This window comes from Daucus carota, chromosome 9, assembly GCF_001625215.2.
Source record: "Daucus carota subsp. sativus chromosome 9, DH1 v3.0, whole genome shotgun sequence".
Taxonomy (NCBI): Eukaryota; Viridiplantae; Streptophyta; class Magnoliopsida; order Apiales; family Apiaceae; genus Daucus; species Daucus carota.
In genome coordinates, this window is record NC_030389.2 from 32,496,052 (window position 1) to 32,517,785 (window position 21,734).

At 35.5% G+C, this 21,734-nt stretch overlaps 3 protein-coding genes and 1 long non-coding RNA gene across 5 annotated transcripts; 2 read left to right on the top strand and 2 right to left on the bottom strand.

The window, feature by feature from the left end:
- Positions 1-216: 216 nt before the first annotated feature.
- LOC108202623 (transcription factor TGA2.2) lies at positions 217-4,892 on the top strand. Its single transcript, XM_017371106.2, has 11 exons — positions 217-558; positions 634-725; positions 934-1,013; positions 1,140-1,352; positions 2,496-2,573; positions 2,661-2,720; positions 2,920-2,997; positions 3,178-3,235; positions 3,812-4,083; positions 4,182-4,427; positions 4,506-4,892. Exons 1-11 carry the CDS (start codon positions 491-493, stop codon positions 4,650-4,652), a joined length of 1,392 nt encoding a protein of 463 aa, XP_017226595.1. The 5' UTR covers positions 217-490; the 3' UTR covers positions 4,653-4,892.
- On the bottom strand, positions 3,634-6,513 carry LOC135149295 (uncharacterized). The gene is made up of 2 exons (XR_010287677.1): positions 5,223-6,513; positions 3,634-5,010 (listed from the first exon to the last, which is right to left on the bottom strand). It is a non-coding gene; the product is annotated as an uncharacterized LOC135149295 (long non-coding RNA).
- A 6,599-nt stretch (positions 6,514-13,112) lies between these two features.
- LOC108202146 (probable carboxylesterase 6) lies at positions 13,113-14,749 on the top strand. The gene has a single exon (XM_017370530.2). It carries the CDS (start codon positions 13,349-13,351, stop codon positions 14,417-14,419), a length of 1,071 nt encoding a protein of 356 aa, XP_017226019.1. The 5' UTR covers positions 13,113-13,348; the 3' UTR covers positions 14,420-14,749.
- A 2,115-nt stretch (positions 14,750-16,864) lies between these two features.
- LOC108202564 (uncharacterized) lies at positions 16,865-21,548 on the bottom strand. Of its 2 annotated transcripts, none has more exons than XM_017371021.2 (6): positions 21,138-21,548; positions 19,362-19,450; positions 19,136-19,258; positions 18,131-19,021; positions 17,742-17,973; positions 16,865-17,650 (listed from the first exon to the last, which is right to left on the bottom strand). In XM_017371021.2, the coding sequence occupies exons 1-6, from the start codon at positions 21,382-21,384 to the stop codon at positions 17,139-17,141; spliced, it is 2,094 nt and encodes a 697-aa protein (XP_017226510.1). In that variant the 5' UTR covers positions 21,385-21,548; the 3' UTR covers positions 16,865-17,138. The 2 variants fall into 2 exon arrangements, with proteins under 2 accessions (XP_017226510.1, XP_063940016.1); XM_064083946.1 differs by lacking the exon at positions 21,138-21,548 and adding an exon at positions 19,753-19,865.
- Positions 21,549-21,734: the final 186 nt, after the last annotated feature.

Genomic DNA, 21,734 nt, shown 5'->3' on the forward strand with positions numbered 1-21,734 from the left:
TAATTTGAATACGAATTTCGTCATGACCAAACAAACCCGATTAGCATGTCAGAGTTGCTCTCACCGTAAAATATGAAATTCCCCGGTAGCTTTGGACTGGATTACTCCTACAAACTTACAAGCTTTTGGAAGAAAGTGAAGCACGTATGAAGTAGCGCCTCACGTGAGGGAGTTTGTAAAGAAAAGGACAGTGACATCGGGAGTCTAAAATGCCTAAACGAGGACTACGGGGTCAGAAACGCAATTATGAAAACAGAGGAAGAGTAGACGTTTTGTGTAATTTAAAAACCTACCGTACTCCTACGCTATCTTCTTCCCCTCTCTGCTCCAAATAAATTCGTAATCTCTCCTCTCTCTCCCTCTCTCTTATTTTTCTCGTCGTTCATCATCTCTCTCGTTCTTTCATATTTTTGTGCAACCCCTCGTATAAATATATTGAGTGAGAGAGAAATAATAGAAACAGACTTTGAGTGCAAGAAAAAGCAAGAGAATGCAGAGGCATAAAGCTACAGTTAGCAACAACTCTGATATGTATTGCCACCCTTCTTTCTATCTCAGGTAATTATGGGCATCTTTTTAACTATTTTTTGTACATTTTTAAGGACTTGCATGCTTATGTGTAGTTGATTTTAGTGGGAGAAATGAGACTACGCGTTTTGCGGATCTTGGTGAGCTTGATGAATCAACTGCCTTTCATCAGGAGGATGCTGTTGTTTTAAGTCCAAGTATGCTCTCTCTCTCTCTCTTGTTGCATCTCTCTCACATCTCTCTCCCACTCTCCCTGATATCTCTGTCTCTTTCTCTCCCCCTTGACCAGTGTTGCATCTCTCTCTCTCTCTCTCTCTCTCTCTCTCTCTCTCTCTCTCTCTCTCCCCCTCTCCCTCCCTCTCCCTCTCCCTCTCTCGGTCTCTCTGAACTAGTGTTACATTTCAGGCCCCGTGTATTATGAACTAAAGCAACCAAATGTGACTATTCTCTCCAACAACAACTTGCACTTTGGGGGACACACCACGGTAAAATCTCCCACCTAACTAACCACTCTCTCTATTTCCAAAAAAATGTGCACATTAGTATATATTTAAATCTACTAGCCACTAGGTGTTCATAATTGTGATTAAAAAATTTCCTGGGGAAAATAGAATTATAGTTCAACAGAGATGGTGGGATCAAGAGGGGTAGTAGATACAGGGCAGCAGATGATGATGCACAAGGAGGCAGCAACAATGGTGGGATTGGGAGGTGGAAATGCATTGGGAAATGGGCATTTTGAGAACTGGGGAGACTCTGGACTTGCAGATAATAGCCAACAGACTGACACGTCTACAGATGTTGACACTGATGACAAAAACCAGGTCCCTTCCCCTGTTTTCTTTACCTCTCGTCTTAATGTTTTTTGTCATGTCCTTTTCTTGCTAACCAAATTTTATACTGTTTTCTGGTTCATATTTGTTTTGTTCTTCCTTTGGCCTCTGCATGTGTTAATTAGGCTCCTTGATTACATTTAAAGGATCTGGTCCTCCTTATCCGTAATTTGTTAGTGATTTTTCTCGTCCAACATTTTTCCGCTGGATGCTAACCAACTAGTCCAGCTGCCACATTTAAACCGAGTTCATATTTTAATTTTGTAGGATAGTTATGAAGAACTATTTATTTGTTTTATATATGGCTTAATAATCCCGTGACAATCATCTTATTATTAGTTAATGCTATGTTAGGTTGTTAATTAATCATGTTAGAGTTTCTATAAGTTTATCTAGTTCATTTATGAAAATACTTGGGAGTTGGGAGGTGATGAGAAACAGATCATAGCCTCATAGGATTATTGTACCATATATTCAGACCTTATTTTATTCTACTGGTCGAAATGTCAGTCAATTTAAAATTCATCTTTGATTAATAATGCATAGGAGAGATGAAGATTAAATGGGTGCTCAGACCTAGAATTCATCATTGGGTTGGGTGCAATTTTAACATATCTAAATGTTACTGAATTTTAAAAAAATTATCCAGTTTCTTCTTGAGAGCCATGTATAACTTGTCCATGAAAAATATATATAAATGTTCAGAGATTGTAATTCTTGCAAACAAACTTGGCCTAAGCTGCTTGTTGAAAAAGAAAAACAATGCCATTAATTACTTTGTTATCGGTTTGTCCAAATGTGACGAGTCATACACTTGTATACTATAGTCAGTTCTTCATTTTATCATCACTGCGTTCAGCAATTTTCAACCAAGGATTTTACATTGCCTTTGGTGACTAATTTGAGGCAACTTTGATGTGTTACCCAATTGCACTAATATTTTTTGCTTACCTAATTATCTTTTCTATTTACACGTAGCAACAAGGCTTGCATGACTAAATATATATCAACTTAAATGCTATGTTTTATGTTTATTAAATATTGATACTAAATCCAAGTTTCTTTTATTTTGCCTATCAATAGTATAGTGTTGTTAGTCAGAAACTGTAACAATGGTTTATACACTGTATTCAGTATATCAGAGTTCCAAGTGGAGCGGTGACAGTTGTGGATTCAGTTGATCAATCAAGCGCAAGACCTGGGGACCAAAAGGTGTTTGATATATTTCTAATTCTTTCATGGTCCTAATTCAGATCAATTGCTATTCAGCTGTATAATTTCATTTCGGTGCTCTTCCAGACCCTTCGCCGGTTGGCTCAGAACCGAGAAGCTGCTAGAAAGAGTAGATTGAGGAAAAAGGTGAATCTTCATATTGGTATTTGGCAGCATGTCTTAACAGTTAAAATACTGTACTTTGGAGAGAGCCTGTTTTAAATTGATGTTTAGATTTTTACTTGGTTTGGACCTTAATTGATCAAATGCATTCAACATAAAAACCTTCCATATACATAGTGCACGATAACTGAAGCTCAATTTAAAAGCTTGTGCATTTGTCTAGGCATATGTCCAGCAATTGGAGACCAGTCGCCTAAGGCTAACGCAATTGGAGGATGAACTTAAACGAGCACGTCAGCAGGTCCTATTCCTTTGTTAATTAAATGTTTATATGAATGACATCTTCCTTGACTGGTTTTTTTTCCAAGGCCATCAGATATGGCATGCTTTGCTGTTATCGGTTATGCCCAGTTTTGAACAACTGTGAATCAGTATGTTACATTGAGTTTTACTGCAATCTTACTCTTTTATTCTTCTGTAGGGATTATATATGTCTGCTGGAATTTGCGGAGATCAAACTCATCCGACTGGTTTAAATGGTATGCTTGTTTTTCCATTCAATGTGATTTTAGAATTGCAACTATAACCGGTATGAACATTTGGTTCTGTGTATGTTTTTTAAGTTGATACTTGTACCGCTGGTTAAGTTGACACCTGTACCACTGGTCATATAACCTTTTCAAGCATCTATATAGTAAAATTTAAGCCACAGCATTACGATCCGTTCATATGCACTTGGAAAAATATAAATATTTGACGAACGCAAAGCAAAACAAAAGGGCCTCCTAAAATACATCTACATCTACACCATTGTCAACTTAAAATGTATGTTGCTAGTAATCAGGAAAAATATAATCCATAATTTTTATTTGGTCACTGATTTAATCTGCTATATTCAGATGTGCGCTCTAGTATTTAGGTAATGCAGACATAAGCATATGTAAAAATATCATTTATACACTAGATCCCCGTTGTACAATAAAAAATACTTTTGATAATTTAAATATGCTGGTGGTCTCCCAGTCAATGTCCTAAAACTTTGAGCAATGGTTTTTGGTGATCATGACGCGGACCACTCTGATCTTCGCATTTTGTGGTATGATTATTATTTGCAGTTGCCATGGCATTTGACATGGACTATGCCCGCTGGTTAGAAGAACATCAGCGACTGGTCAATGAATTGAGATCAGTAATGAATTCTCATTTAGGGGATGCTGAACTGCGTGTTCTTGTAGATGGGATAATGTCACATTATGATGAAATATTTAGGCTAAAGGGTGTAGCTGCAAAGTCTGATGTGTTTCACATGCTCTCTGGTATGTGGAAGACTCCAGCTGAACGGTGTTTTATGTGGTTAGGTGGATTTCGCTCATCAGAGCTTCTGAAGGTGATCAATTAACTATAAACTTGTACATATTGCTACGTGAATAGGATCGACTCAATTTTCTGTTCATCAAGATTTTTAAATCATCACTCGTACTTCAGATTCTAGGCAACCAACTTGAACCTCTGACAGATCAACAGTTGATGGGCATATGCAACCTCCAGCAATCCTCTCAGCAGGCCGAGGATGCCTTGTCACAAGGAATGGAAGCTCTGCAGCAATCCCTTGTGGAGACGCTCTCTTCAAATTCACTGGGGCCTACTGGTTCTGGGAATGTGGCTGATTATATGGGCCACATGGCGATTGCGATGGGCAAACTTTCTACGCTAGAGAATTTCCTTTATCAGGTGGTGTGTCCAACTGTATATATCAACCTGTGCACCTGATAATTCTTCTGATTCTAAACTATATGTTTCTTGTATCAGGCGGACCTTCTGAGGCAGCAAACTTTGCAACAATTGCATAGAATTTTAACAACTCGCCAAGCAGCTCGTGCGCTGCTTGTTATCAGCGATTACATGTCACGTCTCCGAGCCCTGAGTTCCTTGTGGTTAGCACGTCCAAAGAACTAAGCTTAATCCTCCACATGGCGATTCAGGTGAAACTCAGTATAGAGATAATGCCTGGACCATATTCGTGTTTTTCCTTGTAGTTGTAGTGTGTGAATGGGCTTAGGCAATGCCTGCAGAATAGGTGAGGGAAATCCTGTTCAGCAGCAACTAACTAATGGTAGTATGACTTCATATTGTAAATTATGCTCCCGAGGGCTTGTCTTGTGTTCCTTCCCAAATCTGGCGATATCTCTTCTGACATATCTTTATAATGGATCATTCGCAAAGCTTGTTCTATTAAACACAAGATCTCAACTTTCGTCACTAAACTACAACCTCATCAGCTACACAACTCATCAAGTGCACAACCTCCGTCAATCTATCAGGGTTTCATGAGCTAGGTTTTAGCTTTCACACTAGATTACAACACTCAAACGATGCTGTAAGAAAATGAATCCTCTTCTTCTGTTTTGTTATGTTGCGAAACTTTAATAAAACAATCGATATTTTAACATCTTTATATGACTGACTAAAAAAATTTTCAATGCTACAAAAATTATCATTTAAATAAACAGACAGATAAACACGCACCAGTAGCTCAAGATAAAATAAGATTCTATAGCTATCCGGGTTGCCCAGCCAAGAAACGGGTCAAATTGACACGATACCCATACCTGAGAAAGATCAACACATCATCACAGCCTCGTGTCAATTATAATTTCATCATTTTCTTGTTCTTCTAACACTCACATATGTGCATATTCCTGTGCAATTTTTGTGTTGCAATGAATTAAGAAATTTAAATTGGATTTATCTTAAAAGAAATTGGAAATTGAAATCAATACAGATTCAAAATATATTAGAAATTAGAGCATATCAAAAATATTATCAATAAATTAAAGATTTCTTTTTAGAATATAATCGATAAAATGATAAAATATTTTTAAAATTAATCAAAAATTTATTAGAAATTTCAAATAAATCAAAATTATTTAAAATACTTTTAGTGATCACATATTTCTGTCTCCAAATTTTAGCACACAACAAATTATAATTCTAAATTCTAATATGCAGGGGAAAAATGAGGCTCAGATCTGCAAAATATGAGGCAAAGAGGGCGCCACCGCCATGGCTGCAACCACCTGATTGCCACGCCAAGATACGGCTCACTTTCACTCTATGCCCAATTTCACTCAGAAACAAATAATAAATGTTGAAATATTCATCATCATTGCCTCTTTGTTTATCTGCATTTCCTTTCTTTATTGTTCATCATATTCCACAATAATGGCCTTTGTTCTTGCTGCTGCCCTCGCAACAAACAAAATATATTCATGTTTCTATGCTAGCAAAAATCTTTCAGATTTAATAGTGTAGTGAAATCTTTCATACCAAAGGGCTGTTGGTTAAGGGCAAGGACATGAAATAGGGATGGCAACGGGTCGGATCGGGTCGGGTTTCTTGAGATCCAGACCCGATCCATTATATTTCGGGTCGGGTCGGGTTCGGGTCCGGGTCTAAAAAATGAAGATCCAGATCCGATTCGTCGGGTTTCGGTTCGGGTTCGGGTCTAATTCGGGTATTTAAAAAAATAAAATTAAATACAAATTAAAAATTATATATCTATAAAAATGTGATTATGGATTATTTTTTTTAACTTTAGAAATATAAAAATGAGAATTACATGCTTCATTTATTACATAAATATGTGAAACATGTTAACTCAATTGTATACAATCATTCAACTTATCATTTATATTTTATTATTTTTATTGTATTTAGATTTTTTAATGCACAATAATTGAGAAAAATAAAACATTGATGAAATAAATATAAATTCTATATTGCAAATATAAAATTAAGTAAGATGTTAATATTCATACCTAATAATTCATAATATTTCAATTTATATACTTTACATGTAACATATATGTATGTATATATATATATATATATATATATATATATATATATATATATATATATATATAATATTTTGTATCGGGTTTTTATCGGGTTTCGGGTTCGGATCGGGTTTAAATCGAGTTTCGGGTTTCGGGTCGGGTCTCGGTTCGGAATACCTGAGATCCAGATCCAGATCCAAACTTTTTCGGGTCCAAAAATAAGATCCAGATCCAGATCCAAATCCAAAAAAATCGGGTTCGGGTAGACCCAATCGGGTCGGAACGGGTCGGGTATCCATCGGGTCGGGTAAAACTGCCATCCCGTCATGAAATCAGAGGCTCGTTGAATGATTTAAAAGAAAAACATTCGAGTTTTACAGAGAGGGGCAACTGGCTTTAAAAATTTCCTTGCCCCCGAATGCTTAAGTTGTGTCCCAAACCATGTTTTGTAGTGTCTGTCTTAATTTATGTTTTTGTCTGTTTTGACCTCAGTAGAAGTGGTGTTATTCAGTTATTGTGAAGAACGCAAGGGTTTTCTTGTCATTATGTTTCAATTCATCTTTTCATTTACCATGTTGTCCTCTAATAAACCTGGAACTGTCTAGATGGTCTCTTGGCCTTATCATGAACTGAACTGTGAGTGGTGTTTGGCAAACCGAGCTTATGAATTATTGAGAAGAGAAGTGGCTTCAACTTATTTATGTATCATTTGACAAGTTAATGTACCATTTGACAAGTTAAAAGAAATGCTTAGAATGAGGTTTGAAAGTAAAAAGAGAAAAGCTAGAAACTTAGGGTTTTTTTTTTTTTTTTTTGAGTTTGGAGCTTATTATACAAAATAAGTCATCGCTGTTCAAACACTTTTAATGACACGATCCCTTCGATGTTGTGATAAAATTTGAAAAGTTACTTGTAAAAATTGGAAAGAAGGATTAATACGCGGAATTGTTGATTAAAGATTAGTCTTTCACCCTAGATTAATCAAATCAAATAAATCAACAAATAGACATTTCTCAAATAAATGAAAGGCTCAGATCTATAAAACAAATGGGCATGAGGGTAACACCGCCATGGCTGCAACCACCATCCCCGGGTCGCCCCGCCAAGATACGGGTCACATTCACTCAATACCCATTTAACTAAGAAACATTAATATATCATCACAGCCCTTTTAATTCCGTCATAACTGCCAATCTTTTTTTTTTTTTTTTCTGTGCTTCTTCATTGTTGTGTTGGTTTTGGTTGGTGATGACTTGAGGGAGCAAAGTCCATGTAATCATGAACTCAAGGGTGGTTGATTGAGAGAAATGGAATCATGGGCTGTGTATTCAGAGAGGGGCAACCACCCTTGAAAACTTCCCTTCTCTCTGCACCCTCATCTCTTGTGTTTCTCAGTCTTTTTTTTCTCCCCTTCTTTCACTGCAGAAACACTTTGTTATATAAATTGGGGAGATGTGAATTAGGGGTATTTTTGTCTTTTTGAGTTCAAACAATATTTTATGTTTATCATCAGAATTGTTCCCTTTTCCTGTTTATTTATCAAAGTTTTATTCTATCTATGATGGTTATTTTCATAAAATTGGAATAAAATAAATTAGATTATCTCAGAATTATACTCTTTGACTTTTTTCTGTATCAAATGAAATAACCTAATAGTTCAATTTTCAATTACAAAAGCTGGAATATTAAAGGGTATTTGACAACCAAATTATCATAAAATAAGGTTTTTCTTTGAAATATAGATTTTCGAATAATTTTTTAGGAATTAATGTCAAAAGAAATATTTCATATTCGCTCTTACAAAAAAGATAAAAATTTATGTTACAAAAAAGGAGATTTCTTATATACTTTTTCCAAAAGTAAATTTATAATTTTTTTTATTGTTTTCTTAATCCGAATAAAAGTTTAATATTTAAATTTTTTTGAATAACTAAGAAATCTTAAAATTAAATTATGAAGCTGTATTTTATATAAATTTTAAATATGTATCAAATAAAATAAAATAATCACAGAAAATAAATGGGAAGCAATTAAACCAAAAGTTCACTCTTCTAGGGGTAAAATGGGAAAAATGAGGCTCAGATCTGCAAATTATCAGGCGTAGAGGGCGCCGCCGCCATGGCTGCAACCACCAGATTGCCCCGCCAAGATACGGCTCACTTTCACTCTATGCCCAATTCAACTCAGAAACAAATATTAAAACAATAATCATCACAGCCTCTTTGTTTCCATAATTTCCCTTTAATATTTTTCTTGTTCATTATTTTCCTCAACACATGTTTCGAGTTTCAACATTGGCTTCTGCTGTTGCTGCTACTCTCGCAACAAACAAAATATATTCATGTTTCTTGCTAGCAAAAGATCTTTCGGTTTTAATAGTATAGTATAGATCTTTCGCACGAAAGGGCTGTTGGGTAAGGCTAGGACATGAAATCATAGGCTCGTCGAATGATTTTAATAAAACATTCGAGTTGTACAGAGAGGGGCAACTGCCGTAAAAAATCCCTTCTCTCTGGAACCTCATTCTTTTGTTTCTGAGTTTCACATGCCCTGAATGCTTCTGTTGTGTCCCAAACCATGTTTTGTAGTGGCGGTCTTAATCTGTGTTTTGCCTGTTTTGACCTCTGTAGAAGTTGTGTTATGGCGAAGAACGCAAGGGTATTTTTGTCATTACAATTTAATTCATCTTTTAATTTACCATGTTGTCCAATCCATTGATAAACCTAGAACTGTCTAGATTGTCTCTTCGGCTTACCGTGAAATAAAAATTACATTGTTATTCCGATTAAATTGTTAAGACTATGGAAGTAAAATTAATTAAACATTTGGGATTCGGAAAGATAAATTCCGCTCATTTTAAAGTAATAATTATTTTTGTATAATCTTAAATAGAATTAATCATATTTAATTATTGTAAATATTACCTTCAATTTTTTTAAAATAAAAATATGAGTGTTAAAATTTGATTCAAAAGTGGGGAATAATGTATAGAAATATTTATTATTTATATCTTAAAAGTTAAATTACGTTCAAAAAATTAGGATGACTATTATTTTAAAATAAAAAAATAACAATCTCGATTTCCTTATAGGAAAATTAATTTATTTTTTTTCAAGAAAATGAATTTTCAGTTCCTTTTTTCAGGTCCATTCTAAAACGTAAATCTTGAGGTAAAATTAACACAATGCCACATTTATCTCGTCACATTTGTGATTTGTTCGTTTAAGTTATTCCTTTACCCCGGGTAAACCGTAAACCAGTAAAAAAAAAACAATTTTTCATTAAAAAAACCAAGGCTCAGATCTGTAATAAACATCAGGTATAAGGTAACGCCGCCATGGCTGCAACCCAACCGGGTCGCCCCGCCAAGCTACAACGCCACATTCATCTACACCCGATTTAACTCAGAAAACACAACATCTTTTTTCATCATCACTGCCTTTATTAAGCTCACCCGAACAGGCCCTTAAACATCAATCTCTCTGTTTCTGTCTCTCTCCCTCTCTATCTCTATAGAGAAATACACACACACACACAGTAAAGGGTTGTTGATGGAAAATAAAATCACGGGCTTGAAGATCATGAGATCTTAACAGAGGGGGCAACAGCCCTTTGAGACTCCCCTTCTCTCTGTTGCCTCATTTTATTTTCTGAGCTTTTTGCGATTATTTTGTTTGGCAAAGGCTGTTTTTATATTGCGTGGTTTTTTGTCTTTACGTTCTTGCCCTTGTAGTAGGGAACTGTAAATTGAGAAGTTTAAAAGATTTTGCTGTCGAATTATACTTTTTCTAAATTTATATATTTATATTTAATTCAATGTTAATTTTAAAGATGTATAAACTATTTTAATGAAATCGGACTGAATATCTCGGATTAATTTCAGATGAATTTAATTTTGATTATATAATTTTCACTTCAAAAATGTTTGTCGACTTGGTTTTATGGTAAGATAGTGTGGTTTTTGGGGAAAGGACTTGGGTCAGTGGACTTCAAGTGATGGGCTGCGTGCTACTTGAGTTGGGTTGGGCTGCTGTGATGGTATGTTAAATTGCTTCCTCCGACGAAGGCGGTGAGATTGAAAAAAATATATATAATTTCTTGGAAAGAAAAAAAGAAGGTGATGAGACAAATCGATTGATATAATATAACATGAGTACATCGGAGGAATATAGTGAATGTAGGTAATTTTTTGAGTGATTATTTTGTCTCTTTTTTTTAAGTATTTCGTTATGTTTTCGTTTGGATATCTTTGAGTATATTCGGTTTTAGATCTGTCAATGATTTTTTGGGATCTGAAAAGTTCCAGATAAATATGAGTTGGTTGTAATTACGACAACTTAATTTTCACAGCTAAAAGTTATATTGATTCTTTGAAAGTTTACGCTTTCAGCGTATGTTTATACTCCCTCCGTCCCATTTAGATGTATACATTTGTATCGGGCACGGAGACTAAGAAAATTGTATAAAGTAATAAGAAAGAGAAGTATACATTTGTATCGGGCACGGAGACTAAGAAAAGTGTATAAAGTAATGTAAAGTAATAAGAAAGAGAAAGAAAAGTAGGTAAAGTGGGGGGACCCATTAATATTTAAGTGATAAATTTAGAAAAGTAGATGAAGTTAGTGGATGTGTGGGATTTTTATATTATAAAATTTTATTATTTTAGGAAAGTTTTGAAATGTATAGAATTGAATGGGACATCCCGAAAAGGAAAGTGTATAGAAATCAGAGGAACGGAGAGAGTAATTAATATCCGACATCTTGTTAACTGGCATGGCGTGTCCCTATTTCAAGATTAGTTTATGCGGGACGATTTTTAAACACTGGTCTAATAATTTTTATGTGATATATTGGTTTCAGGGATTTGTATCACTTAAAATATCTTTGATTCATTTTTAAGTTTTAAGAAATTTTAAATTTTATGTATTAAATGATTAAAAAATAAATTAACTAATCATTTTTTAATATGTTATTTATTTTTCAATTTAATTGTATTGACAGTTGGAAATTTGCACGACTGTATCATATTCAAAATAATAAAAGCGTTTTTATATTCTAGAAAAAAACTACTATGACAATGACAAGTAGCATCTAAAGAGTAATGTCATATAAGAGCATCTCCAGCAACTTTCCTATATGGTGTTCTAAGAGCAACTCCAGCAGCTTCCCTATATCATGTCCTAAGTCCAATTATAAGAAATGTGACATAAATTAGTGCTCCAGCAGTGTCTTAGAGGTTCCTTAAATCACTAGGATCCTCCTTCCATGCCTTATTAATGAGGCACCACTAGCCATGCCTTATTTGATTTCTTTAATAAAAAAATCATTTCTCTCTCTTATTGTAACTTATTTTCTCTCTCTTCCTTCCATCTTTTATCAATCTCTTTCCAAATTTATTATTATAATAATAATAAGGAATGAATTATAAGGATCATTGTTGGAGTTGAAATACAAAATCTTGTCCTAAATCACTAAGATTCAATATTTTATAATATTTATAAGGAAGATATTAAGACACTGCTGGAGATGCTCTAAGCTATTAATATAAGTAATATGACATAAAACACAACTCCAGCAGAGTCCTAGCCATCCCTTAAAAAGTTAGGATGCCCACTTCATTCCTCATTTTCAAAGATTGTGGAACCATTCCTCATACTATTTTGAAGAATAAAATATTCACTTCTCTCCTTTTTCCCCTGTTTCCCTCCTTTCTCTCTCCTACTTACAAGTTGTATATAATATTATGATAATAATAAGGAATAGAAATAGGAAATGTTGTTAGAGTTCCCATTCAATAAAGAGCAATGCTAGGGACCCCAAAATTTGTCCCCAAATTATTTTCCCAAATGACGTGGCAAACACATGGCGGAATTTGGTTGGGTGGTTTATGTGCATACAGGGGGTCCCATTATTTATTAGTATGAGTATAACCAATCACAACTTGCCACATAGATTTGGGAAAAAATTTTGGGAACAAAATTTGGGATACTTAGCATTTTCTTTCAATAAAATGTAGTATTCCCTTAAAAAATGAATATCTTATCATATATTTAGGAAAAATGTCATGACTCTGCTGGAGATGCTCAAAGTTTGACCCTGCCTATTGAAGAATTTTCGTAAGCCAAACAGCGTTTAACTGTCGGGCCATATTCGAGTTTAAATTATGAAATATTCGAATTTGTTACACTGATAGGGCCTATGTGTGAGCTGAAATTGTGAAATATTTAAGTTTGATTTGAGAATGAATAAACTAAATTGAACTTTATCGCCTTTGTTGATATTTAGTTGAATGAATCAAAATGAGTCGAGTTTAAATCAGGCGAATATAGCAGATCCCTTTAGCCTTAAAAATTCATCCGAATAATCTTCGAAGTAGCCACTGACCACGTTTGTGAAGTGCCTCTCTTATCTAATTTGAGAAACAAAGGAGGTGGTCAAAACCGAAAGAATAATGAACCTAAATAGGCAGTTTTGTGAAGAATAAGAATAGCATATGGGTTGCCATTTGCATGTTCATGCACAACATCTCATATGTATCAAAAGAAGCCCTTAATTCTTAATCCTTCCCAAATTTCTCCTTTCTTTTTGACTTCTTAATTCTTGAACACACACTTTCAGTTTATAAGAGCGTTGAAAAAATGTAAAGCATCTCTATTATCACTGCGCCCACAAGCATATACTCCATATTGACTCTCTGTCCAATTTGCCCACTTGTCATCTAAGGACAGGAGAACCATCCTTTTGCCTTTAACCCTCCATAGTACTACAATCTTATCTTTCTCCATTACTCAAATGTCCATATAAATTCACCCAATGAACAATAGTTTTGTAACTCAAACACTCTTAACATTTGTCATGAGGAGAAAAAGAATGGTTGCTTTAGCCTTAGACTCATCTTTGAGCCTTAAGAACACCAAACACCTCCCTCAACAACCTAGGGTTGTGAAGGAAGAAATAAGTGGTCTCATCAAGGTTTATAAGGACGGGCACGTGGAACGACCTCAGGTCGTCCCATGTGCCACGAGTAATGCATTAGCCCCGGAGCTAGGCATTACCTCTCATGACATTGTCATTGACAAGTTTACGGGCATTTGGGCACGTTTTTATGTTCCGAAAGGTAATGGGGATAAGCTCCCTTTGCTTGTGTACTTCCACGGTGGGGGATTTTGTGTTGGCTCCTCTGCTTGGATTTGTTACCATGATTTTTTAGCGCGATTAGCAGCTAAAGCGGGATGCATGATCATGTCTGTTAATTACAGATTAGCTCCGGAAAATCCTCTCCCAGCAGCATATGATGATGGCCTTAAGGCTCTCATGTGGCTAAAATTGCAAGCAACATATTCAACAAGTGACCTATGGTCGAGAAAATGTGACTTCACTAAAATGTTCTTAGCTGGTGACAGTGCAGGTGCCAATATAGCCTACAATGTCGCGATACGCTTAAATTCCAGCACGTCGCTTAAAGGCCTAATACTAATCCAACCATTTTTTGGCGGTGAATTGAGAACTCACTCTGAGAAACACATGGTGCAGCCCCCTCACTCTGCCCTCACCTTGAATACTTCTGATATCTATTGGCGATTATCGTTGCCCTCAGGGTCGAACCGTGACCATCCGTGGTGCAATCCAACAGCAAATGGCACAATCAACATGAAGGCATCCAAATATTTATCAGTATCCATCATGGTATGTGTATCTGAATTCGACATACTCAAGGACAGGAGCATGGAGTTCTGTAACGCTTTGGCGAAATCGGGGACCAAAGTGGAACGCTTGATCTCCAGAGGAGTTGGACATGCATTTCAAGTTCTGAGCATGTCTCAGATTTCACAGACTCGTACAAATGAGATGATCTCTCATATCAAGGCCTTCATTAACAAATGAAGTCGATTATGATAAGTATAAGCTACAATTACTAACTAATACCTCTGTTCTAAAAGTCGGTGATTAACCATATTGATCACCGATTAATCCATGTTCCGTAACTCACCAAAATGATTAAATCTCTGATTAATCTCCGACTAATCATTGTTCTGTGGTTTCACCGATCAAGTCCGATTTCCGCTTTTTACGACACTGATTAATACTAGACTTTCCTATACTATACTATACGTACCAAACAAATGTAACATGTGGATCAAGTATAGATCAAGTATCACATGATACTCCTGTAGTGTAAATGTATAACCCTTTGTATAATGTATTATAAATTAACTTGGTGCTTATTAGACTTTTTGTGCAATTGTTATACCACTGAAAAGTGTAACAATTTATAACAATGGGAGCCAACTTAAGGATATTTGCGTCGAGCTGGAGTTGAGGATAACACAACTGGTTCCGCCACTACGCTTGATAGCTCGGATAGAGATGGAGCCAACTTGTCTGCACTTGACCACATTCTTCCAGTTCCGGAATTGTGGGCAGTGCATGGTTTGTCAGTGAAGTCAAGACTCAAGAGTGGGTTAATGGGTGGATGTGCACAAACTTAAAAGTCCGATTCTGAGAGCTCAGGATTGATCTTTGCTACTCCAGTACCAAATCCACTAGGTGATAACTTATAATTATACATATTTGAGGTTGGTGACAGAGTACAAGCCAAGTTATCATCAGGAATATGATATTTACCGAAGGTTTAATTTTTACTTAAATTGCATTCGTGGTTGGAGAAGTCTCCTCAAGTAAAGAAAAGTCACTTTCTTCTTTGGGTCCTGATTCCAACGTTTATTCCCGACCTTTTATATAACATACGGTTTTCGTCCAGACTTTTATATAACATATACTCCCTCCGTCCCTTTTTACTTGTCCTTTTTGAAAAAATAACGCATCTTAAGAAAATGTTAGGTGGATATCTTGTTTTCATACATATCCCTAATAAATGCAATGAATTAGATAGAGTTGTGTATATATATATGCTAGTCAAACATTGGAAGTTGTTACATTTTGAAAAAACATACAAAAAGTTGCTTTGAAAAGAGAAGTGGACAAGTAATTTGGGACAAAAAAAATTTTCAAAAGAGACATGTAAAAAGGGACGGAGGGAGTAATTTCTTGAATTTTGGATAAAATTCCACAATGTCCGACGCTTCCTAATCGTTGGAAGGGTTAAATATTCATTTCTAAAGTCTAGCTTTAAAAACCGCTACATTAACAAATACTCTGTCTAGCAGTTTAAAAAGAGCTAGAAATACTCTTCTAGCAGTTTAAAAAGCACCGAAAATATTTAAAAAATTATTATAATGTTGACCGCCAGATGATAAAATACTCACTTCAATCGTTTAGCTAAAAAATAACTGCTAAACAGACAAATACTCGTCAAGCGAATTAAAAAACACCAAAAGTGTTAAGAAAATGTTATAATCTTGACCATTGGATATTCATCCAACGGCCAAGATATTATATGTTCTTATATAAGAGGTCTCCCACATACACGTACGGACCCTTCTTTCACAGAAAAGGTTGACCACTTCCTAAAGAGGTTTCTGAGTGAAAATTTAAAAGTTCAGCCGAGTCTGATTCCATTTTATTCGAGACTAACCATGACCGTATATCGCTCACAGAGCTTGATGAAAATGTAGCCACCGAGTCTCAGTCAAATCAGATGAAAACAGAAGAAACCCAGGACAGCCCCCCATCCCGCACCTGCTCTGTTTTAGACCTTTCTTTGTGCAGAAATACTGACATACTGTAATGAAGTTTCTTTGGTACATGCTGTTACAAGTTTAAATTTTAATATGAATATAACAAGCGAATCAAAGTTTATGCAGAATTAACATAAAGCATGCAGTAAGCTACAAGATAAACAATGCCTGAATATCATAGGACTGTAACTCTTCTAAAAGAACCCTTTGAGAATTAGAATTAGAACTTTCCTACCCGATTGAATGATCTTCACCAGATCTGAGAGGTAGTTCCATCCGCAACCATATCAGCTTCTAATGTTCTATCAAACTTTCTAAATACGGATATGACGCTTCATGTGATTTGCAATACTACTTGTGGTTCTTGCGAACGATATATACTGTAATCTTCCTTACAGGACAAAGTAGAAATATTTTCCGCCATTGCAAAATCAAAAGAAACTCAAAAACAGTAGCTGCAAACTGTGAAGAGTCCACACCAAAATGACAATTACACCATAAGAAATTGTTGGCAAAAGTCATTCATGAAACCAACCAGAAAAACAGCAAGTATACACATGCAAAACTTCAGCCAGAGGATAAGCAATCTTTTAAAACTGAGTAGAATCTTTGTGCAATTATTATGCGGTAAACATCGTTTAAAACCAAAGACAGTATGATTAAAAGGGCCAACAAGTACCGAGCAACAAAGTTTGGAGTCTGAAACATTGTTGTTTTACTGCATCAAAATTACTGCCTGACCCAGGCTATTAGATGTGACTTTGTACAGATTTAACAATAATTACAATGGGGACTTTCAATGTATTAGTTGTGTCTACAGAAAGGTGTACAAGGAGTTGACCGAATTGCAGACTACTAAAGAACTAAAAAAATTCAGATCAGTGTCTAAAGTCAACTAATCTAAACCTAAAGCCAAAAGGAGGTATATCTATCTATTAATGAATGAACAGCAATTGAATCAGGGGTCACCTTGACAAAACCAAGTTCGATAGAGGAGAAACAACTGGCGAACTGAAGGCAGATTCTCTGGTATTTTTGCAGTTCTCATGATCAACTTTCGCCGACGATGAAATGAAAAACTTCTCCCATGTGCGAGTTCCAAAAGCTCTGACACGATTTCTATTCACAGTCTCACTGCAGAATGGCTTCCGAGAGGAATTCGGACTGCGTTTTCTCTTTCCTGAAGTCTTCCATTTCAATTTTTCCAGTAGATCATCTTTCACAATGTCTCGTGCTACATATTTATCATCCGTGTTATTGCTGTTTGATAATTTACCTTCCTGATCAAAACCTAGCTGCAGTTTGTCAATACATACTACAGACTGGCAAGGTATAAGAGTATCTGGCTTCCTATCGAGTTTGGGCAACATTGAAGTCAGAAGATCTTGTCTCTCTCCCATCTGTTTCCATCCAGTTCCCAACCATTCTTGAGAAGGTCTGAGGTCCTTCCAACAAAAAACTGACTCGCGTTTTTCAGCTGTAGCAAGTAAAAAGAACAAGTTAAGCATTTCTTTTCTTTTGTTTCAAATTTGATTGAAATTACACTTTTAAGAAAAAACACTACAAACCTGGGAAGTAAACATGGATACTATCTTCTGATTCTTTCTGAATTACGATGCCTTCCCACCAACCATCATGCCACCACACATCCACAACAGTGCCATCTTTTATAATCAGTCCATCACCACCTTTTTCGCCACCATGTTTACTGTGTACTGGTGCTGGCCTAACAGTTTTCCTCCTAGAAATCCGGAAGCCCCATTCGTCAGGGACAGCAGCCCTTGAAGCTAAAAGCCATTCCTACACAGAATAAGAAGAAAGTCATTATTTTGCCACCTAAAACTAATTATATGGTTTTAACTAAAATATTCAATATTTTGTCAGCTAAAACTAATTATATGATTTAACTAAAATATATCTTCCAAAAATGACTTCACAAGTTTGAATTAATATTTACCTCTAAATTATTGACTTCATCAGCAGCATCCTTCAGATCCAAATACCTAACTTTAACTTTGTCTGATTTTTTCTTGATAATCAGTGCCCTAAACCAGCATCCTCTGACGCCACTATCCTGACAAAGCACTTCAATTTGTCCACCAACGGAGAAAGCCGTTGATTTCTGCACTTCAATTTGAACACCAGGGGTTAAAGCCTTTGATTTCTGCATAACCACCTCTCTGGGGGGTAAAGAAACAGGAGGCACAGACTGTTTTAACACAGACAGGTCAGGCCCTACAATATTGTCGTTTGAACCAGTTGTCAATTTAGGATCCATACGAGTTGCATCATACAGTCCCTGAGACTTGTTGGCCGGCTGTAAACATGCACCATATTTATTAGAAAGCCTAAGCCTCTTCTTAGGTTTAACAGTGAAGTTTTCATTACACTCTACATCCAATTTTAGACCATCTTTGGCAAGGAAATTCTCGGCATTAGTAGACGGAGATGTAGGAAGCATGTAGTCAAATATTTTTTGTTCACTATAGCCTTTGACTTGAGTAATATCGAATGGCTTGACATCATCATTTTCAAATTGCATACCACAGATGAATGGCTCAAACCGTGTGTGCCTAGCCTCTCTCAAAAACACTTGATAATGCTGGGGGCTGAGGACCGATGCCAATCCATCGACGCACTCAATATTCAGATCTTGAAGACAAAGAGAAAAGAAAATCTCCCTGTCATTATAGTTATAAGTCTCAGGTAAAGCAATATCAACCTCATCAATTTTGTGAAACCATCGTACCACAACCATTTTGTTGCCTCTGGAGTCCTCATACATATCATCCAAGTAGGCAACAAGCGGTTTATCTTCTTCTGCTAATACATAAACAAAGTCATGGACCTGGAAATAAAGCAACATATTAGTTTTAATCCAAGCGGAAAAAAATATCCCCATCACAGAGAACATTCAAGCAAAGCTGATAAATAAATACAAAACAAAAACTTGCATACATACCGATATTTTAACACCATTGCGTTGAAATGATTGATAATGCTTCCTCTTTTTCTTCAAAGCCGTTGCAGAACCTACCCATAGAACTTCAGTACCATGCTTCCCTGGCTTCTGTAATTGACCATCCTGAAGATAATAAAAAATAATGATCACGATGCTAACATTTACCATAGATGCCATAAGGCTGATCAAAAGAAACATTTTGGACGATATTAAAATTGAACCATACCTTCGCTTGTGAACTAGGCTGGCAGTCACTGATAACCTCCGAAACCCCACCAACAGGCACTGGGGGGTGATGATTATGTGAGTTTGAACCTGACAACACAGATAAAACAATAATTAGTACACGTGGGAGCAAACAAGCTAAACTAAGAAACAGAGTACTTGAACCAAACAACAGCCCTGCATAAATATCCAGCGCAATTAATAAACTAAAAACTATACAATAAAAATTTATTTTCCAACACATAACTACAAGGTAAAAAAAGAAAATACTGCTAGTAATAATAATAATGAAAAGTAATTCACAAACATTACGACAACACAAAAAGAGAGCAAATTTGGTAACAAATTATAACAACCTATAAGCAAAACTACGTCTATGTGTCGATACATACAACAGATTAATAGGCAATAATAAGAATATTGTGCAAGACCAAGCATCCATATAGAATTTTGTAGATCTTAACCTAGACCGAGTGCATATGAATTCCGAGGCTCTCAACGAACTCTTGGAATTTGATTCTAGAAATCCTGCAGCCCAGATCATAGTCAGTTTTCAATAACAAAAGCGAGTTTTACTCAAAACTGGCAGATTTTTAAAAGAGGAAGGAGAGCGAGAGATAATTTTCCAGTGAACAAGACCTCGAACAAATAATAACACATTAATTCTTTTCTTTTTAAAGATTTATATTTTAATATACAGATTACCGCCATTAAGAGACAAAATATAAGTTTTATAACTAAGGTAGACCAGTTTAATTCACTTAAATTTCACCAAAAAACAATAATTTATGATATACGGTCCAGGGAGACCAGTATTACTACAACATACAGAGAGGCGTAGATATGCAAATAAATGGATTTTACAGTTTTATAGAGAAGATTCAAAAGAAGAAAGTTCTAAATAAAATTTCCAAGAAAACTTGCTTCTAAAGAAAAACCTTCCCCAGCCAAATTACGATTTTTGTTAAAAATCAATATTTTCAGGCAAATAAACTACTTAAAGACTGCAAAGATACAATTTTCATATCACAAGAAGAATAGTAGACGAACAAATAACCCAGTTGAAATTGCAAAGTTACAATCTTTGTCTCACAAAAATAAACCTTGATGAAAAAAATAACACATGACTTAATTAAAATTGCAAAAACACAATCTTCGTACCACTAAATCAACACTAAAGGAACCAAGGAAACAGAACAAGAAAAAAGTTGCAAAGATGCAATTTTCATAATACACATCCAAAAAATAGATGAGGAAAAACAAGATAACCTAATAACAGGAAAAAAACATCAGAACCGAAGAAAATATCAAAATCACCAAAACAAAAACAACCAAACCACAAAACAAACTAAACCCACTTCCCAGAACCAAATAACCAAATACACACAAAATTGACCTAATCATACACACATAACCCAGCCAATAGATACAAATATACAATCTTTACCCCCAAAAAACCAAAGTTAAATAAACCAAACACCAAAAACCTATCTAAAAACTGTAAAGATCCCATCTTTACCCCCACAAGACCAAAATTAAATAAAAACAAACACCAAAACCTATCTAAAAACCGTAAAGATCCAATCTTTATCACCACAAAACCAAAATTAAACAAGAAAAAAACCCAAAAACCTATCTAAAAACTGTAAAAATCCAATATTTACCCTACAAGACCAAAATTAAACAAACCAAACACCGGATAACCCAGCTAAAAACTGTAAAGATCCGATCTTTACCCAAAAAACACAAAAAAAGCTAGAATGGCCATAAAAATCACCTGAAATAACAGAATTCAGCCACTCAATCACATCTTTTCTTGACTTGAGCTTGAAATCAGCTTGACCCACCAAAGATGTCTCCCTGATATTGTACCTATACACCTTCAAATCCCTCCTTTCTTTGCCCACCACCACCAGATCTGAGACCCCATCTCTCCTCTTCAAGTAATATCTCACCTCTTTTCTCCCTCTCTCACTCAGCACAAACACCTCTCTCCATTTCACATACACCCTTTGGCTCTCCATACAAAAATCTCTGTGTATGTACACAAAAAAATAAATAATAATAATAAATAAATTATAGCTATTTCTGCGTGTGTTATACAAGGGGGAGATAGAGAAGTTGTGTTGTTGGGAGAGAAAGAAATTAGGGTTTGGTAGAGAATTTATATAATTTTTGGGTGATTTTGAAAGTGAGATGGACGGCTGAGATTGAGTCTGGGATGATGAGATTGAGGAAAAGCGGGGTTTCATATGTAAGGATGAATCATGGTTACCGAGAATGGGCTTGTAATGAAAGGAAATTACGAGGGTGGGCCCGCGAGATAAGGACGAAGTTCGGGGTCAAGTTGTGCCCGTCGTTATCGAGATTGATT

Bases quoted from the DNA above. Each gene is read 5' to 3' on its own strand.
- LOC108202623 (XM_017371106.2), top strand. From the start codon at position 491: ATGCAGAGGCATAAAGCTACAGTTAGCAACAACTCTGATATGTATTGC. The intron at 2,574-2,660 runs GTGTTTGATATA...GTGCTCTTCCAG, and splicing joins CAAGACCTGGGGACCAAAAG to ACCCTTCGCCGGTTGGCTCA. The intron at 3,236-3,811 runs GTATGCTTGTTT...TATTATTTGCAG, and splicing joins TCATCCGACTGGTTTAAATG to TTGCCATGGCATTTGACATG.
- LOC108202146 (XM_017370530.2), top strand. From the start codon at position 13,349: ATGAACAATAGTTTTGTAACTCAAACACTCTTAACATTTGTCATGAGG.
- LOC108202564 (XM_017371021.2), bottom strand. From the start codon at position 21,384: ATGGAGAGCCAAAGGGTGTATGTGAAATGGAGAGAGGTGTTTGTGCTG. The intron at 19,259-19,361 runs GTATGGTTCAAT...TATTATCTTCAG, and splicing joins AGCCTAGTTCACAAGCGAAG to GATGGTCAATTACAGAAGCC. The intron at 19,022-19,135 runs GTATGTATGCAA...CTTTATTTCCAG, and splicing joins GCAATGGTGTTAAAATATCG to GTCCATGACTTTGTTTATGT.